Genomic DNA, 17454 nt, shown 5'->3' with positions numbered 1-17454 from the left:
CTTGGTGAACGAAGTATTTCCATCCTGGAGGTCAGAAAATTATTTTTAAATTCAAGAAAGTGCAGACACTGTGCCTACATTGAACAGTGACACTTTCCTTGGTGCTATACTACTGAAGGAGTCAATCACTTTCAGCTTGTAGCAAGTTGGGAATTGTGTGATTAAAGTCTCCTCACTTCTGAGTGTGTGTGCAAGTGTGCATTTGTGTGTATTCCTTGTCTACAGCCAACACTCCACTAGGGTAACTTAAAACAAAATAGGAATTTATTTACAATAGCAAAGATGTCAAAAATAACAGAAACAATATATAACAAATTCAAGAATTATTTTATGAAAAAGGCAAACAATATGTACACAAAACAAAAAAAAAATCCATTGGGTAAACTTAAATTTGACCTTATGTAAAAAGCTGTAGAATATGGCAAAGTGGTTTTTTGGATATGAATTACTTAGTAATCCTGGACCAATTAAACTCTCTTTCTCTCTCTCTCTCTCACACACACACACACAGTTTTGTCAGTCTTTTATTTGCTGCATCTTCCTTCGAGTTCTGTTTACCTCTGAGGAATATGACTATGGGAGGCCATACAAGGCTTAGGAAGTACAGGCTATTTACATGTGCACTAAAGGATATACTTAGTGACTAGCAAGCTACACTTTAAAAGGAGTACAGGCAAGGTAGGAAGTGTCTGCATCTTATTTTCATTGTTCTAATTTGTTTTTGTGATTTTGCCTATCACACAACATGTTGCAGCAGAAATCTTTAAGTTTCTCATGTGCTCTAAAATCGTGTTTCCCAAACTTGAGTATGCATCAAAATCACTTGAAAAACATGTTAAGACCTCTAAGAAGCAAGGCCCCACGCTTGCTTTCGCAATTCAACAAGACTGGGCAGATGAGAATTTGCATCTTCAACCAAGTCCCAGGTGACTACAACGCTGCCAGTGCTGCCATTTGACACCTGAAAACCACTGCCCCAAAATATCAGACTGGTCAAATGAATGCTAAAATATGCAGGAAATAAACATTGTGATTCTCAGAGAACGTAGCAGCATGTTATCCAACTGGTGAAGGGCACCGATAGGTCACCTGCCATTTGCCAGGTGTTCTATTACAACTAAGACTCTCAGCGTGTGATTTGATTTACGGCTCTGGACAGTGACGTTTACCACATTCTCTTTGATCATTTCCCTCACGCTTTGGTTACTTACTGTTTCAACTACCAAACACTTGTTCCTACAGATGAACTACAGACTCTCATCTTTAAAATCAAAGCTGGTGAAAATCTCTTTGGGCTGATGACAACTTCTGCCTGATCTTGGATTTTTGCTATAACAACCATTGTCTAGTGTGTTAGTGTCCTCTAGTGCCCTCCAAACTGGGCACAAAAGATTAACTGGAGGGAAAGACTTCTGCAGTGGAAGTGGGACAGTCCCTACTGAGTAAGTATGCTGTGGATTCGGAAATGAGTCGTAAGTGCTCTCAAAAACCACTTCATGCATGGGTAATTTATCTCTAGGGAACTGGAGATGCTAATAAAACAAATCCTTTATGAAAAGAAAAAAATGAAGTTCAAGGACATGCTCATCAAAGGACTCACCAATCACCTCTTAACTTCTCCGCAATATTACTTGCAAATTTATAAGACTGAAATATTATCAGTATTTGCATCCAAGTCACAAAATTCAAAGCAATCAAGCATTTTGCATTCCACTGCTGCATAAAAGGACTTAAGAAATGGGGGGTGGGGAATGAAAATAATAAACTACTTTTGATGTTTATTAGGTTTACAAAAACTGTACATTTTCCTTAAGAAAAAGCATTAACTTAGTATTGGTATCAAATAGACTAAACGTTTATTAACAGGAAAATATTCTGATTTTTATTTTTGCACGTTATTCTCAAGTACACAATTACAATAATGTCACACATCCCTATATGATTTTCTTTTTATGTATTTTACTTTTTATACAAAGTGTACAGAGGAAGGGTCATACAATATTTAATAGGATATTTCTACAGAACAATAACTTATATTATGTCCTTGTAAAAATCTGTACCTCTTTAAAACATTTAACTGAAACATCCATTTTTTAGCTTTGCTAATCAAAATTGTTTTAAGAATTAAAACTAGGTTGTAACTAATGTCAGTACATAACAGTGACTACAATTTCATTTTCTCTTTATACAGACAAATACATTTTATATTCACTTGACCAAACCCTTAAATACCTTTTAAAGGTTTCAATATTGTGCTTAAAAAAGAAAAGAACGGTGTATGATTCCAGATTACATAAGAGAAATATAAAGAGTGTAAAGTGTTGTGTTCTTTATCTTTCAGTTTATTTAAAAAAATATAAATGACCCAATCATTTACATTTTCTGAATTTTTACAAGATGGTTAAAATTAGTAAATAACCACTTTCATTTAAGTGTCTTCTTTTACATTATTTCTGGGAAAAATAAAAATTACGGGAGATTTTAAAGGTTCTCACAAAAACAGAGCTTTCAAGAATAGTGGGGCAATGAATCATACAGCTGTAAGTTAAAGAAAAAAAAAGCTTGAATGGGGGCCAAGAAGATATTCCCTATAGGATAGTCTAGGAAAAACCAATGCCTTGGCTTTGGCATTTGAGTTCATACCAGCCTTAAGAATTTGATTTAGAATCACCCTTAATTGAATTAGCACTTTAGAGGCTTGCCAAACATCAAATATTTAGATTTCTAACTCTAAAAAATATAACTATTAAATACAAATATGGGTGGCAAAGAGAAAGATGAAAAGTAGAAACCTAATGGCGCAAAGGGGATGGAGCACCATAATGAGGTGGCAAGGCAGCTATCGAGTGGGAAGAAAACTTCTAAATTTCCCATGATGTGCCAGATGTGTGTGCCAACAGCCAATCTAAGGGACCACTCCCAAAACTATATTCTGTTCTCCAAATCATCTTAACAAAATTGTAATTAACTGAGTTCGTTTTATGAATGTATGACTCTGACTCAGGCCCATTTGTTAAAAGATGCCAACTCACAAAGAAAAACAGAACTGTCAAAGACTTGGTGATGTTCCAAATAAGGCCTCAGACTTTCCTTACGCACTTGAAACTCACCTGTATCTTCCAATAAAAGCCAACTTGAGTGTTCTAAAGGTGTTTAAAGTTTGCTAACTGTAACTGTCTAAGGAACAACACAGCAGGCTGAACTTGCCAAGTTAAGTCATAATTAGCACCAGTTCTCTGGTCCATAGAGCCATCGCTACCTCTCTGTCCCCCTCCCTTGGCGAGACAGAATTCTCTCTCAGGCTTCTCAGAGAGAACTGAAGGAGTCACGTCTGGATATTCATTAGCTTTTCAAAAAAATATAAAGGCATGGAGCTGAAATTGTATGAAAACATTCTATCTAGAAATGTCTTAACTTCTATTTCTCAATTACCAAAGATATTTAAAAGAAAATACCTTTACTCTTTAAAAATACTAGTGTCCTTATTTTCCTTCTAATTCTTCACCTGAGTAGTCTCTCTGAAGAGCATGACTTACAAAATGCTCTCTCATGCATCCCTGGATCTTCCGTGTTACTGTAAATTTAATACTTTTCATTATAGATTTTAAACAATTACTACTTGGGGTTGTGTGTTTAAATATGTAAAATAAGCAATACACACAGATACATGTGTTATATATATATATGTGTATATATATAAATCAGGGTACATTTACATATATAAAGTTGCAAAAGATCCTATGAGCCAGGAGTTACCTCTAGCAGATTCCAAAATGCAATCCTCATTAAGTCTCATTTATAGCACACAACCATTCCAAGACAAAGCAGCACAGACAGAAGAATCAAATTACAACAGGATCAAGCCAAATTTTCAATAAGTTTTTCTAAAAGCTTACTACACTGACAAAAGATGTAAATAGTCCAAAGAAAGTCAAAAATATATTTTGTCTGCTAAATAAAATGAAAAGTAAACACAAACCCAGCCACTGTTCTTTACTCAGCGAAGCCAGGGACACAAAAGCTCAAATGGAAACTTTCATTGTAGTATGATCTGAAAATCTTAAGACAAGTAAAGGATTCCCATGTTATGAGAGTTAGACCTGACTGTAATATCTCCCATTTATATTAGTAGATGTCTCTGACAACTTCACTGTGAGAAATCCATGGGGGGGGGGGGGGGGGGGACAGGGTGGTAATGAATCAACATGAAAACTTTCAGAGTTACCAATCTAAAGTTACCTTAAGTTAAATGGTCTTAGAAGAGTACCATCAAGGTAAGCAAGGTAAATATTTAAATAAATATAAAACTTCTAAGATAGAAAAATTCAGTATAGAATCAGGGATTACTTTATTAAAAGCAACTAGTTTGTTGCTGTTTTTCCCCATTTATTAAACAAACTGAATAGAATTCAGAACACACTACTGAACAAAATGTAAAAAAGAAAGTCAACTAGAAGCAATAATTCTATTTGTACACAGCATAAATCAATATACAGTATTGTATATGAACGACACTAATAGGCTTTAAATTTAACTTTCTGCTTCAAGGCCAGTATCTCTGTAGAAGTATCGCTAGGGCAGGCCAACTTCTTTATGATGTCGCATTATGTGCTGGTTCTTTTCTGAAGGTCTTCGGAACCCTTTCTTGCAGTACTCACATCGGTGAGGATAGTCCTTCGTATGAATGGAAATAACATGCCGTTTAAAGCCTGAGGCGTCTGTAGTGCTATACTCACAGTACTCACACTGATACACTTTCCTGCCACTGTGTGTCTTCATATGCTTTTTAAGCTCATTCTGTTGTCTAAATCCCTTTCTACATCTCTTACACCTAAATGGAAGATCCTTTGTGTGAACTGATAGAATATGGCGACTTAGAACAAATGGATCTGCAATCTTAAAGTCACAATGTCTACACTGGTGCATTTTTTTACCCTTGTGGGCAGCCACGTGTTTCTTGAGTTCTGAAGGCCGGTGAAAGCCTTTATCACACATGTCACACTTGTGGGGGTAGTCCTTTGTGTGAACTGAAATAATGTGTCGTTTCAAATCACTTGAGTTCGAACTCTTGTGGTCACAATGCAAACACTGGTGTGTTTTGCTTTCTTGGTGGATAAGAGCATGTTGCTGCACCTCTTTGGTATCTGAGAAAGTCAGAAGACAAATGTCACACTTGAATGGCATCTCTTTACTATGCTTAGTCTTTACATGCGTTTTCAAATTAGAAGAGTCTGCAGACCTATATTCGCAGTACTGGCACTGGTATGGCTTCTCGCCAGTATGGATTCGCATGTGCTTTTTGAGCTCTGATGGGTGACGGAAACCTTTACCACACTCCACACAAATATGAGGAAAGTTCTTGCTGTGGACTGCCAAGAGGTGGCGATTCAATAACCCTTGTTCAGCTGTCTCATATTCACAGAATTTACACTTGTGCATTTTGTTGGCTCCTTTTTCCTTATGCACCATTTTGTGAGTAAACAAAGCCCCAGCATGAGAGAAATGCTTCCCACACTCATCGCATTCGATAGCTTTCTCCGTCTTGCTGGTCAGCTTGTGGCTCTCCAGGTGGTTGTGTAAACTTATCTTCTTGTTGGTAGTGTAGTCACAGTCAGTGCAGCGATACTTCTTCTTGGTAAGGTGCTCAGGGTGGTTTTTCATGTGCCTTTTCAAGAAACCTCTGGACTTAAACTTCTTCCCACAAATCATGCAAGGATAGACAGTCAAGGGATGTCCATCAGGGCCAATTATTATTGCTAAGAAAGGAAAAGAAAAGTGTCTAAGTGATCAAACCAAGTTCTGCTTTGGTTTCTTCAAGAATTTACATTGTGTGTTCTGAACACTAATGGCCAAAGATTTCTAAGTTAAGCTATTTGCTATTCACATTCCTTTCACCATCTTTCCACATATGAAACGTAGCAACCTAGTCAGAAAGAGAACTTTGTCTGGAAATGTCATTTAGTAGGACTACAATGACCTCACTCCTTTCAAATTAACAAAACTAAATATGTAACACATATCAATTTAGAAATCTGTGGACAATTATTCATAAAGTTTGTAATCAAAAGGGTTAGTGTGGTGGCACAGTGGGTTAAGTAACCACCTGCAACACCAGCATCCCATGTGGGCACCAATTCGAGTCCTGGCTGCTCCACTTCTAATCCAGCTCTCTGTTACTGCACCTGGCAAAGTAGCAGAAGATGGTCCAAGTGCTTGGGCCCCTGCCACCTATGCAGGAGACTTGGATAATGGAGTTACTGGCTCCTGGTTTCAGCATGGCCCACCCCTGGCCTTTGAGGCCATTTAGGGAGTGAACCAGTGGATAGAACATCTCTCTCTGTCACTTTGCCTTTCAAATGAATAAAAAAAAAAAAAAAAAAAAAAAAAAAATTGGGGGCCAGTGCTGTAGTGTAGCACCGGTATCCCATATTGGCAGCAGTTAAGTGCCGACCGATTGCTCCACTTCTGATCCAGCTCCCTGCTAATGTGCCTGGGAAAACAGTGGAATACGGCCCAAGTCCTTGGGTCCTTGTACCCACGTGGAAGATTCGGATGAAGCTCCTGGCTTTGGCCTGGCCCAGCCCCAGCCATTACAGCCAGCCATTTGGGGAGAAAAATCAGTGGATGGAAGATCTCTCTCTGTCTCTCCCTCCCTCCAACTTTTTCAAATAAATAACTAAATCATTTTTAAAAAGTCTGTAATCATATGTAGATCAGTAACATGAACAGACAAGGAATATGTCATATGAAGTACTTATTCAGTTGCTCTGTAAATTACATCTGCTCTATGCTGACATAATTATTCTTTAAATAAATATAAAGTTGATACTTATATTTGAGGGACATTTTTCCATTTCCATACAAAGTCACTCAAGTTTTGAACTTTTATCCATGTATGATCCATTTCCTATTTCTTTTTAATCTAAGGTAATCATTCATGAATATCAATGAATTCTGAAAATTATATTCTCAAATTCAATACACAAAAGGTACAAGTGGTCTAGTAGCTAAAATGCCATCACTACACCCCTGTGGATACATACTAGGGTTTTATCTGAGAACTCACTGCGCGGTGGAACTTGTGTGCCCTCACCTGTTTGGTACTGCCTGGAATCAGGTCTTCTCCTTTTCTTTGGTTTTTGTTTAGCCAGTCTGCCGAGGCCAGCAGACTCATCTATGTGCAAGAGGGCACTTGCAGTGCCATTCCGGTTTTCAATTCCATCAGAATTATTACCTAACAATGCGCATTAAAAAACAAAATTATACAGTATTATAAATTATAAAGAATTAGGAATTCTTTATTAACTACAACAATGTAAAGAAAGCCATGATACTCATGAATGACAGAAATTCCTCAAACTTGGTAATGGGTCATATGAGCATTTATTATATAGTGAGATTGTAGGGAATGCCTGGCTGCCAAAGCTAATAAACACCTGTCCGCATTTTGCCCTATGGACTCTCTTGTTGTCTCCCAAAACTGACAAGTCACGGGCCAGATATAATCAAGATGAAAATTTTCAGCTTGAAAGCCTATGTATTTTTTGGAGTACTTCCTTCAACGTTAATACACACATGAAGGAAATTTCTGGTAAAAATAAAAACAAAAAGTAGACTTCATGATCTTCCTCTGCTCGTCTTCAAATCAAATAACCCTTACTGGGTACTGGTATTTCAGAGTTCTGAAACCTAAGACCACAAAAACTGTTTTTCAATCATGAAATTCATGTTCAAGACCAACTCAATCAATGCTTCAAGTCCCTCTGTGACTCACCATAAGCCGCTGCCCATGCGATTGGCATGAAGGTTTTGATTTCACTGTCATCCATTTGCTGTTCGTGCACGGCTGCGGCTGCGGCTGCAGCGTCCTCCTCTCCTACTATCACTTCCATATAAACCTCATCAGCAATTTCAGCGACATCTAAATAGAAAAGTTTTAAAACTTTTGTGACCAGGTTTAGAGATCACAGGAAAGATATTTTTATTTAAACTCAGTTAACAGGTAAATAAGGTCCAAATATTACATACCCAGAACATAGTTTTCACGTAGTAAGTACCCAATACATGTTTGCTGAATGAATCATTCATTCCTTGGCTTACACCATAACTGGTATTAAAGCAACATTCTAAACACACATAAAGAGTCACTCGTGATTCCCTGGGAATATGGCAGCATAATCTCTAAAATAATCCTACTTGTTTCCTTCAAATAGTGACTGTTTTTTAAGAAGAACTACCGAAACAAAATTTTCTCCCACAAAAAGGCCACCTACTTACTTAAATCTTCATCTTCTTGCTGGGAGTCGTTGACAGTCATATAAACCATCTTTTCCCGGGGAACGCGAATACTGCTGTTCTGATCAAGTAGTTCAACTCCATGATCATTCTCAGGCTCACTCTCCACAATGTCTACAGTTCCACCTAATAGGAAAGAAGATGGCTCCAAGAATTTATTTGAAAACTTCATTTCTACCTATTCCTTGTTACATACTTTACTACTACATTGGAAATCTTGTTTAAAAGTTATCTTCAGAGGCCGGCGTTTGTGGTACAGTGGGTTAAGTCGCTGGCAATGCTGGTATCCCATATGAACACCAGTTCAAGTCCCAGCTGCTCCACTTTAAATCCAGCTCTCTGCTAATGTACCTGGGAAAGCAGTGGAAGATGGCCTGAGCACGTGGGCCCCAGCTACACATGTGGGAGACCCAGATGGAGTTCCTGGTTCCCAGCTTCGGCCTGGCTCAGCCCTGGCTGTTGCAGGCATTTGGGGAGTGAACCAGCAGATGGAAGAGATCTCTCTCTCTGCCTCTCCTCTGTCACTCTGTCTTTCAAATAAATAAATAAATCTTTTTTTTTTTTTAAAGTTATCTTCAGAAAATATTTCAAACATTCTGCATCTAAATAACCCAAAAGTAATCAGGTTCAAGTGTTTGCATCAGGATGCATAAATGCTAAAGGTATCCTATTACCTAAGTCATCCTCTCCAGGATCAGCTTTAAAAATGTACACCTTGATGACTTCAGGGCAAGTGCCGTCCACTTTACAAGGATCGATTTCCGACTCTGCGTCCATGTTCATTCCAGAGGAACCATCATGTTCTATTTTGCCAGCATCATCCACTAAACAGGCAGGAAATACATCACATATGGTAACAGCAGATACTTAAATAAAATATTACTGCTTTTGAAAGTCCTTTTTACAAGCAAAATCCCTAAGCCAATCACCTAAAATTCGATATTTTTACACAGAAAAGATTCAATAAATAACATTTTTAAAGATTTCTAAAAATGGGATCAATTATTAAAGCAAAAATTACTATACATAGAGAAAACTTCTGGAATTCCAAGAAACTATTAAGTAACAAAAGAACACACTTTGTCTTTCCTTAGGCATAAAGTAAAAGCATTCCTAAATTATTCTTTTAATATTTAAAGCGAAGACCTTGAAAGAAACCAATCTTTATGTAAATAGTATAGAAGCACTACTTCATCATCACTAAGATTCTTGAATATCATTTGATCTAATCTATTTCCATTAGGAAATACATTTAAAAATCATCAAAATAGGATCGCCAGAAAGGTAAACTGCAACGAGACAGCCAGCGGCAATTCTAATTCAATCTGCTTAAACTCAAAACGCTATACATAATCTGTAATACATAATCTGTAAGTATGCACATCTCTCTCTTCTCTCTCTTACACACACACACACACTTTAGTTCATGACAACAATGAGTCTAGGTCCTTACTGGCAAGCGCAGTAATATGTGAATTCAAACATTCTCATATACCTATTGCCTTTCTTACTGAAGGTAGGCTTGTGTTGTATTTTAAAAAAAAGAAAACAAAAGTATACATGATTCCCAGTAGTAGAAAAATCTAGGGCTATACACACAAAAAAAATTTTTAAAGCTTTAAAAAAGTAGCCAAGAAGAAGTATGCTATTGTGATTATGACTTGGAAAATAAAACACAAAAAAATGTCTTAAAAAAACATTCTGGGGGCCAGTGTTGTGGCACAGTGGGTAAAGCCGCGGCTTGCAACACCAGCATCCCATATGGGTGCCGGCTCAGGTCCTGGCGGCTCTACTTCTAATCCAGCTCCTTGCTAACTGCCTAGGAAAAGCAGAAGGTTGCTGCAGTGCTTGGGCCCCTATATGCCCACTTCGGAGACCTGAAAGAAGCTCCTGGCATTTGGCTTCGGTCTGGCTCAGCCCTGGCCATTGTGGCCACTTGGGGACAGCGGATGGAAAGATCTCTTGCTCTCTCTCTTCCCTCCCCCCTGCCTTCTCTGTAACTCTTTCAAAAAAAAAATCAGTTTTTAAAAAATACTCTGGATTTGAATAAATCCCAAAAACATAATGCAGTGTTACATTACATATCACTTATGGGCATTTATAGCACAACAAAAGGGTGGCAAAGACTAATGACTACTTCGTACCCAGTATTTAATCATAGAAGATGGACTCAGCAATGTTGAATCCATTAGAAAAACAGTGAAGGAAAGTGTTCTCTGTTCTAGGGCCAGCTGGCCTATCTGGCACAGAAGACCAAGCCAAAGGGAAGAGGACAAAGGTCCAGAAAAGAAGGTTCATTTAGCTTGCCTTCAGTACACCCAAGCAGCCTTTTCATTTCCCTTTTCCTTTTTAGGATCCTTTCTGGTGTTCTCTGCTGGACACATTTGTCTTGCTTTTTTGACTGGACATTTATGTTTTACTCAATTTAGCAAACAATGAATCACAACCATAGTTAGACTCCAGGCTAGGTATCTGAAATACAACTTTGAAACGTGACAGACTCCAGAAGATCTAGTGAGAAGGTAAGTGAACAGATGATTGTTTTTAAGTGAATTAATCATAACATAGCTACCATGTGTGAGGCGACTATGTTAAGTGCTAATCAATATTTACAATAACCCTGTGCGGGAGGTGGTACAAGATTACCTACATTTTACAAGAGGGCAAAATGAAGTGTAAAGAGTTGAGTAATTTATTTGGAATAGCACAGAACTCAGATCTCGAGCTATATGGGTCTTAATCAGAGATCATCAACTTCTAGAGTTTGGAGAATGAGACAGAAATTGGTAAAGGCAACTGTGATTTTTCAAAGATCAATAAATAGCACAATTATCTAAAGGTGTTTTCTTTCAGTGGAAATCAGAGAAATGTGCTCATGACTGAAGCAGGCAGTTAGCACTGCAACCAAGGCTAAGTGGGGGTGTTTTTGTCTATTGTAACATTTTAAATTCATAGTCACCTCTTGTGTCATCCACAACCATTATATTAAGACTGAACTCAGATTGTGACATCTTTGAAACAATACTTCTGTAAAAATTTGCTATCATGCTCTCTATAAGATCCAAAATTTTCATTTATCAAATTAAGTCTTATGAAGAGGGGCTGGCACTGTGGCGCAGCGGGTTACCGCCCTGGCCTGAAGCGCCGGCATCCCATATGGGCGCCGGTTTGAGACATGGCTACTCCACTTCCTATCCAGCTCTCTGCTATGGCCTGAGATAGCAGTAGAAGATGGCCCAAGTCCTTGGGCCCCTGTACCCGTGTGGGAGACCTTGAAGAAGCTCCTGGCTCCTGGCTTTGAGGCACAGCTCCGGCCGTTGTGCAGCTCTGGCTCTTACGGCCAATTGGGGAGTGAACCATAGGATGGAAGACCTCTCTCTCGCTGGCTCTCCTCTCTGTGTAACTCTGACTTTCAAACAATAAATAAAATAAATCTTAAAAAACAATTTTAAAAAGTCTTATAAAGAATATCCAAATGAATCTAGTATCTCACAAGTCAACACTAAATAGTAAAAATCAGTGGCAATTTATCAGATTGGCTTCTGGCTTATTTAGAAGACCATCCACATCCCAAATAAATCACTTGTCAAGAACTATTTGTAAATAGCATCCCCAAAACCTTTCTTAATTGTCATTTACAAATACTAAAATTATAAAATTTAATCATCTTGCATCAAATGCAAAGGGCAAGAACCCCAAACTCTGGGCCACCAAAAGTAGTTTGCTGTTTTTGTCTATTTATGACACTCTAAGATCATCACACAGCAAACTATATTTAAATATATATTCACCTTCAAAACCAAACATGCTGCTTAAAAATATACTTGTTGATACATTAAACTTTTTCTTGCATAATTTAAAGCAAATTAAAATGAAGGGTCATTTATGGAGAAAAAAGCAAAAGCTTGTTTACATATATCATAAGATGATACTACACTTGAACTCTCTAATGCAATCTTGGATAATAAATTGATACAGAATATGAAAGAAGAGCAAAATCAGAAATGACTAGCAGAGGCCAGCTCTGTGGTGTAGCGGGTATGGCTGCTGCCTGCAACCCTGGCATCCCATATGAGCGCTGGTTTCAGTCCCGGCTGCTTCACTTCTGATCCAACTCCCTGCTACTGGCCTGGGAAAGCAGTGGAAGACAGCTCAAGTGCTTGGGTCACTGCTGCCATGTGGGAAACGCAGAAGCAGCATCTGGTTTCTGGCTTCAGTGTGGCCCAGCCTGGCTATTATGGCCATTTGGGGAACGAACCAGAAGATGAAGAGCTCTCTGTCTCTCCCTCTCTGTAACTCTTTCAAATAAACAAAATAAATCTTAAAGGAAAAAAAAAAAAAAAAAGAAGAAGAACAGGCAAACATTACACTGTGTTCTGACAGCTGCCATGGAAACAAAGGAAGGATAGCACACTCACAACTGGGAGAGAGAGAACAGTATTTACTTCAGGTCAAGGATTCAGCAGGGACAGTGGCAGAGAGACATGAAATGCATGATGGTCAGGAAGGCTCAGTACTGCTGGGCTACAAGGGTAAAGTAAAGTGCAGCACGGGGAATGGCAGGAAATATAGCTAAGACTAAACTGAGGTCAGCTCATGCAGGGCCTTGTGCACCAGGCAGAAGGGCTCAGACTTGATCCTGGTAGGCTGGAGATTTCTCAATCTGGACAGGAATCAAAATTTGTTAGAAAAGTTCAACAACACTGGCTGAAGCATGGCAGTTCTACAGAATCAGAAACTACAGGGGAGAAGCCTGACACATACAGACAGACTCAGGGACAACAGCCTTGGATTTCTGATCAGCGGTCTGAGAATCTCTACTGTCAGTGACAGGGAGACTTTTTTTTTTTTTTTTTAAGACTTATTTATTTGAAAGGCAGAGTTACAGGGAGGAAGATGCAGAGGCAGAGGCAGAGAGAGAGAGAGATCTTCCATCTGCTGGTTCACCTCCCAAATGGCCACAAGGACCACAGCTGTGCTGATCCTAAGCCAGAAGCTTCTTCCAGGTCTCCCACGCAGGTTCAGGGGCCCAAAGACTTGGGCCATCTTCTAGTGCTTTTCCAGACCACAGCAGAGAGCTGGATCAAAAGTGGAGTAGCTGGGTCTTGAACCAGCACTAATAGGGGATGCTAGCACTGTAGGTGGTGGCTTTACCCACCGCACAATAGCTCAGGCCGATAGGGAGACTTTTATGCAGAGCAACTGACAAGGCAGATCCAAAGTTCAAAATTCATGAAGCAGGCCGGCGCCGTGGCTCAATAGGCTAATCCTCCACCTTGCGGCGCCGGCACACCGGGTTCTAGTCCCGGTTGGGGCGCCGGATTCTGTCCCGGTTGCTCCTCTTCCAGGCCAGCTCTCTGCTATGGCCAGGGAGTGCAGTGGAGGATGGCCCAGGTGCTTGGGCCCTGCACCCCATGGGAGACCAGGAAAAGCACCTGGATCCTGGCTCCTGCCATCGGATCAGTGCGGTGCGCCGGCTGCAGCGGCGGCCATTGAAGGGTGAACCAACGGCAAAGGAAGACCTTTCTCTCTCTTTCTCTCTCTCTCACTGTCCACTCTGCCTGTCAAAAATAAAAAAAAAAAAAATTCATGAAGCAGGGAGACCATTTGTGAGTCTACTTCAATAACGCGGGTGACAGATGCAAGGTCTTGAATCACGAAGAGGTAGTGCAGGTAGGCTTGTTTCCTGTTTTGGGACTAATGTGAGCAGGACTTGGTGCCCAACTGAAAACCAAATCTGAAACGGAGTCAAGGATAACCCTGGAGTTTTGACTCAGGTGAATGAGTGGGGTGAGAAATGAGGAAACGGGTCTTAATTTAAGTCCCAAGGATAACATCTCCAACAGCCCTCAGTGCCAGTGCCTGCCTCTAACACTAGCACTCACAGCACTCTGTGCTCACCATGATTCTCTGTGTTGTTACCATCTGATCTCTTCTGCCCACCGTTCCAGGTTTGACAGCTGATACATGACATTATTGGGTCTTTAAGACAGAGACTGCTAACAGACACTCAGAATATAGATGAAGCAATGATTCAATGAAGAACTGAGGTATGCAGCCAGCTGCTGAATACACAAGTCTGAAAGGTAAAGGCAGAGACACAGATTCGGGAGCCATCAGCTCTGGGCTAACACCACGCAGTATGAAGAGTGGGCTGAGGACAGTCCTAGGAAATGCCATATAAAGAGTTCACAAAGCCCCAGAGAAGGCAAAGTTGGAGGGGCTGGTGCAAGGGCATACAGGAAGCCAGGGAAGTAAAGATACAGCAAGTCTAGGAAGGCACCAGGCAACAATGTCAGAGGCACACAAGTCAGAGAGGAATGTCTGCACTGACTTTCTTAGTGAAAAGCAAGGGGGCCCCAGGGGTCAACAGAAGGTGTGAATTTCTTCAAATACAGTTGTAATAATAAGAACAAAGAGGCAATAACTACAGCTGGCTGCATGGTCAATGACTTTTTCTGTTCAATTCATAGAAAACACTCAGATACACTCCTTCTACGGGAGAAAACAGAATAGAAAGTGAGAGGCTGAAACCAGAGGACATGGCGAAATGTTTGGATTCAGATCTCAGAGGAAAAAGTATCAAAGAAACTAAGAGTAAAGATAAAGGAACTGTCCTTAAAAAGGTGGAGAAATATGCTGTACTTCTGAGACCTGAGGAGGTCTACATGAATAGGTAGTTAATTGCATTTTGGGAAGAAGGGAAGTTGTAATCCAGAAAGCTGGAGGAGTTCATGGCTTACCAGCTTTAAATCGAAGATAGGAAAACAGGAAGCAAGCACTTTGACAAATAGTTTGCGAGAATGTCAGGCTGGGATAAGAGCTTGGGAAGCTAGGGAGAATGAATTGATCCAAGCTGAATGATACGAAGGTTCAAAGACACCACTGGCTGGTTCAGTCTTCATGGTTTTAAAAAATGAATAAAGGTTCTCTACAAAAATGGTATACATGGGGGAATGAGTAGACATTATGTCCTTATTTCTGTCCTGATGTGCATTTATCCTTTTTCAAAGTCAAGTATTTCTCGGGGCCAGCATTGTGGCACAAGGGGTTAAGATGCCACCAGCATCCTATCTTGGAGTGCAGGTTGAAGTCCCAGCTTCTAGTCCAGCCCCTGCTAGCTACCCACTTAGGAGACGTGGATGGAGCTTCTGGCTCCCGGCTTCAGCCTGGCACAGACCGTTGCAGCCATTTGAGGAATAAACCAGCAGATGGAGGAGATATCTCTTTCTCTTTCTCTCCACCCCAACACACACACCCCTCCCTCCCTCCTTCCTCCTCCTCTCCTCTTCCTCCTCTCCTCTTCCTCCTCCCTCACCCTGTCACACTGCCTTCCAAATAATCACTTTAAAAAAAAAATCTAAACTAAATACTTTCTTAAAGGTAGTCTGGAATTTCACACTGAGGTAGAATTAGAAAGATAAAGATATTGCCAAGGCAAAAGAGTCCAGACTAAATCCACAACATCTTCGGGGAACTCATCTCTGAACAGTTTGATACTGTTGAGGAAGTTGGCTTCTTTTGGCAAGGTTTGTCAAAACTGATTCTAACAGGTACTGGAATATCAATTGTCCTTGAGTTTACAAAGAACAAGGCCAGGCTTGTTGTTTTTGCATATGTTATTTTGTCAGTACCCTTAAAAAACCTTTGATGACTGGAAAATCTAATCATTTCAGAGCTTGCAAAATGTCAGGCATTTCCTATAAAGTGAGGTTAAAGATGTTTGTTTGCTTTTATAAATGTGTGAGAAAGTACATTCCAAATATACAGGCTTGCCAGATAGCAAAACTATTCTGATATCAGACAAAAGTAGAATTCACCTTCAGATCTCCACCTTGAAAATTTGCCCCATTAATTCAACCTATGAAATTATTCTGAATATGAAATATTACAGAAGTGGTTTATTTTAAAAAACACTTTGATTGTCCTGTTAAGTACTCAAAATTTCACTGTGATTTTAAACTACCACTATAAATGAATTTCTAAAAACAGACAAAGGAGGTTTTGATAAAAGTGAGTCACTGTACATTTGATTTCTGCTTAAGTACCTTCTTCTAATATAGTAATGAAGAACTAGAACTTTAGAATAGGGCCTCTCCAAAATAGAAGAGCATAATTTCTGGAAATTAAGACTACTTCTAATAATAACTACCATTTGCATGGCACTTTGTAATTTCCTTAGAGTTTCAATATAGTCTTTATTTGATTCTCATCTTTTCCAGATAAAGAAATAAATGCTCTGAGATATGATTTGCCCAAAGTCAGCAAGCTACCAAGGGGTGGCAGAGATGAAGAGTTGCCCGTCCTTAGAACCCAGGTCTTTTATTTCCATCTTCCAAATTTTATTTTTCATTTGAAAGACAGAAAAATAGAGCCTCCCATCTGCTGGATCACTCCCCAGATGTCCACAACAGCCAGGGCTGGGCCGAGGTTGGGCCAGAGTTAGGGTCAGCACCCAGGAACTCAATGTTGTCTCCCAGAGTCTATACTTGCAGCAAGCTAGAGCCAGAACTAGGAATTCAATGCAGGCACTTCAATGAGGGATGTGAAGATCTTAACTAAATGCCCACTCCACATCTTTTCCTATTCTTCTTAAAAAGAAAAACTGGCATCAATTTCTTCAAGGCTTACATCTCACAATCTCAATAGCAATAACCAAACTACAGAATACTTAGACATATATTATATTGCTTCAAAAAAGCTTCAGTAAAACCTCCTGAAGACTGAAAACTAGAGGATAATTTGCAACACAAATAGACACTGTGATATCTAAAAATATAGTTCATTAAGATTTCTGGAACCCACTAGTTTCTGGTAAAGAAAACTTATAGGGAGGGTGTAGCTGGAGATGAGGACATCCCATTTCAAGTAAACTGTCAAAGGAAGGTTGATTTAATAGGGAAAAAATTAGCAGGACTGAGCTGGTTCTTACATGAAGAACATGTTTTATACCTATAGAATATATATAGAACATACCTATAGAACAAGGAATGATGGCCGGCGCCGTGGCTCACTAGGCTAATCCTCCGCCTTGCAGCGCCGGCACACCAGGTTCTAGTCCCGGTCGGGGCGCCGGATTCTGTCCCGGTTGCCCCTCTTCCAGGCCAGCTCTCTGCTGTGGCCAGGGAGTGCAGTGGAGGATGGCCCAAGTGCTTGGGC

At 39.8% G+C, this 17454-nt stretch overlaps 1 protein-coding gene across 12 annotated transcripts in view; it reads right to left on the bottom strand.

Annotated features, from left to right (window-relative positions):
- Positions 1 to 1855: 1855 nt before the first annotated feature.
- ZFX (zinc finger protein X-linked) overlaps positions 1856 to 17454 on the bottom strand; it is a 48206-nt gene continuing 32607 nt past the window's right edge. For 8 of the 12 annotated variants that reach the window (XM_008272461.4, XM_070067206.1, XM_070067208.1 and 5 more), the window contains exons 4-8: positions 8970 to 9119; positions 8278 to 8421; positions 7775 to 7921; positions 7094 to 7234; positions 1856 to 5756 (exon numbers count right to left, since the gene is read on the bottom strand). In XM_008272461.4, coding sequence (XP_008270683.1) covers positions 4573 to 5756; positions 7094 to 7234; positions 7775 to 7921; positions 8278 to 8421; positions 8970 to 9119 — 1766 coding nt within the window. In that variant the 3' untranslated portion in view covers positions 1856 to 4572. The remainder of the gene's footprint in view (positions 5757 to 7093; positions 7235 to 7774; positions 7922 to 8277; positions 8422 to 8969; positions 9120 to 17454) is intronic. The other 4 variants (XM_070067213.1, XM_070067210.1, XM_051827632.2 and 1 more) reach the window with 1 other exon arrangement.

Source organism: Oryctolagus cuniculus, chromosome X, assembly GCF_964237555.1.
Source record: "Oryctolagus cuniculus chromosome X, mOryCun1.1, whole genome shotgun sequence".
In the NCBI taxonomy this organism is placed as follows: domain Eukaryota; kingdom Metazoa; phylum Chordata; class Mammalia; order Lagomorpha; family Leporidae; genus Oryctolagus; species Oryctolagus cuniculus.
Note: the sequence above shows the minus strand (reverse complement) of the source record. Positions and strands in the feature narration are given on the sequence as shown.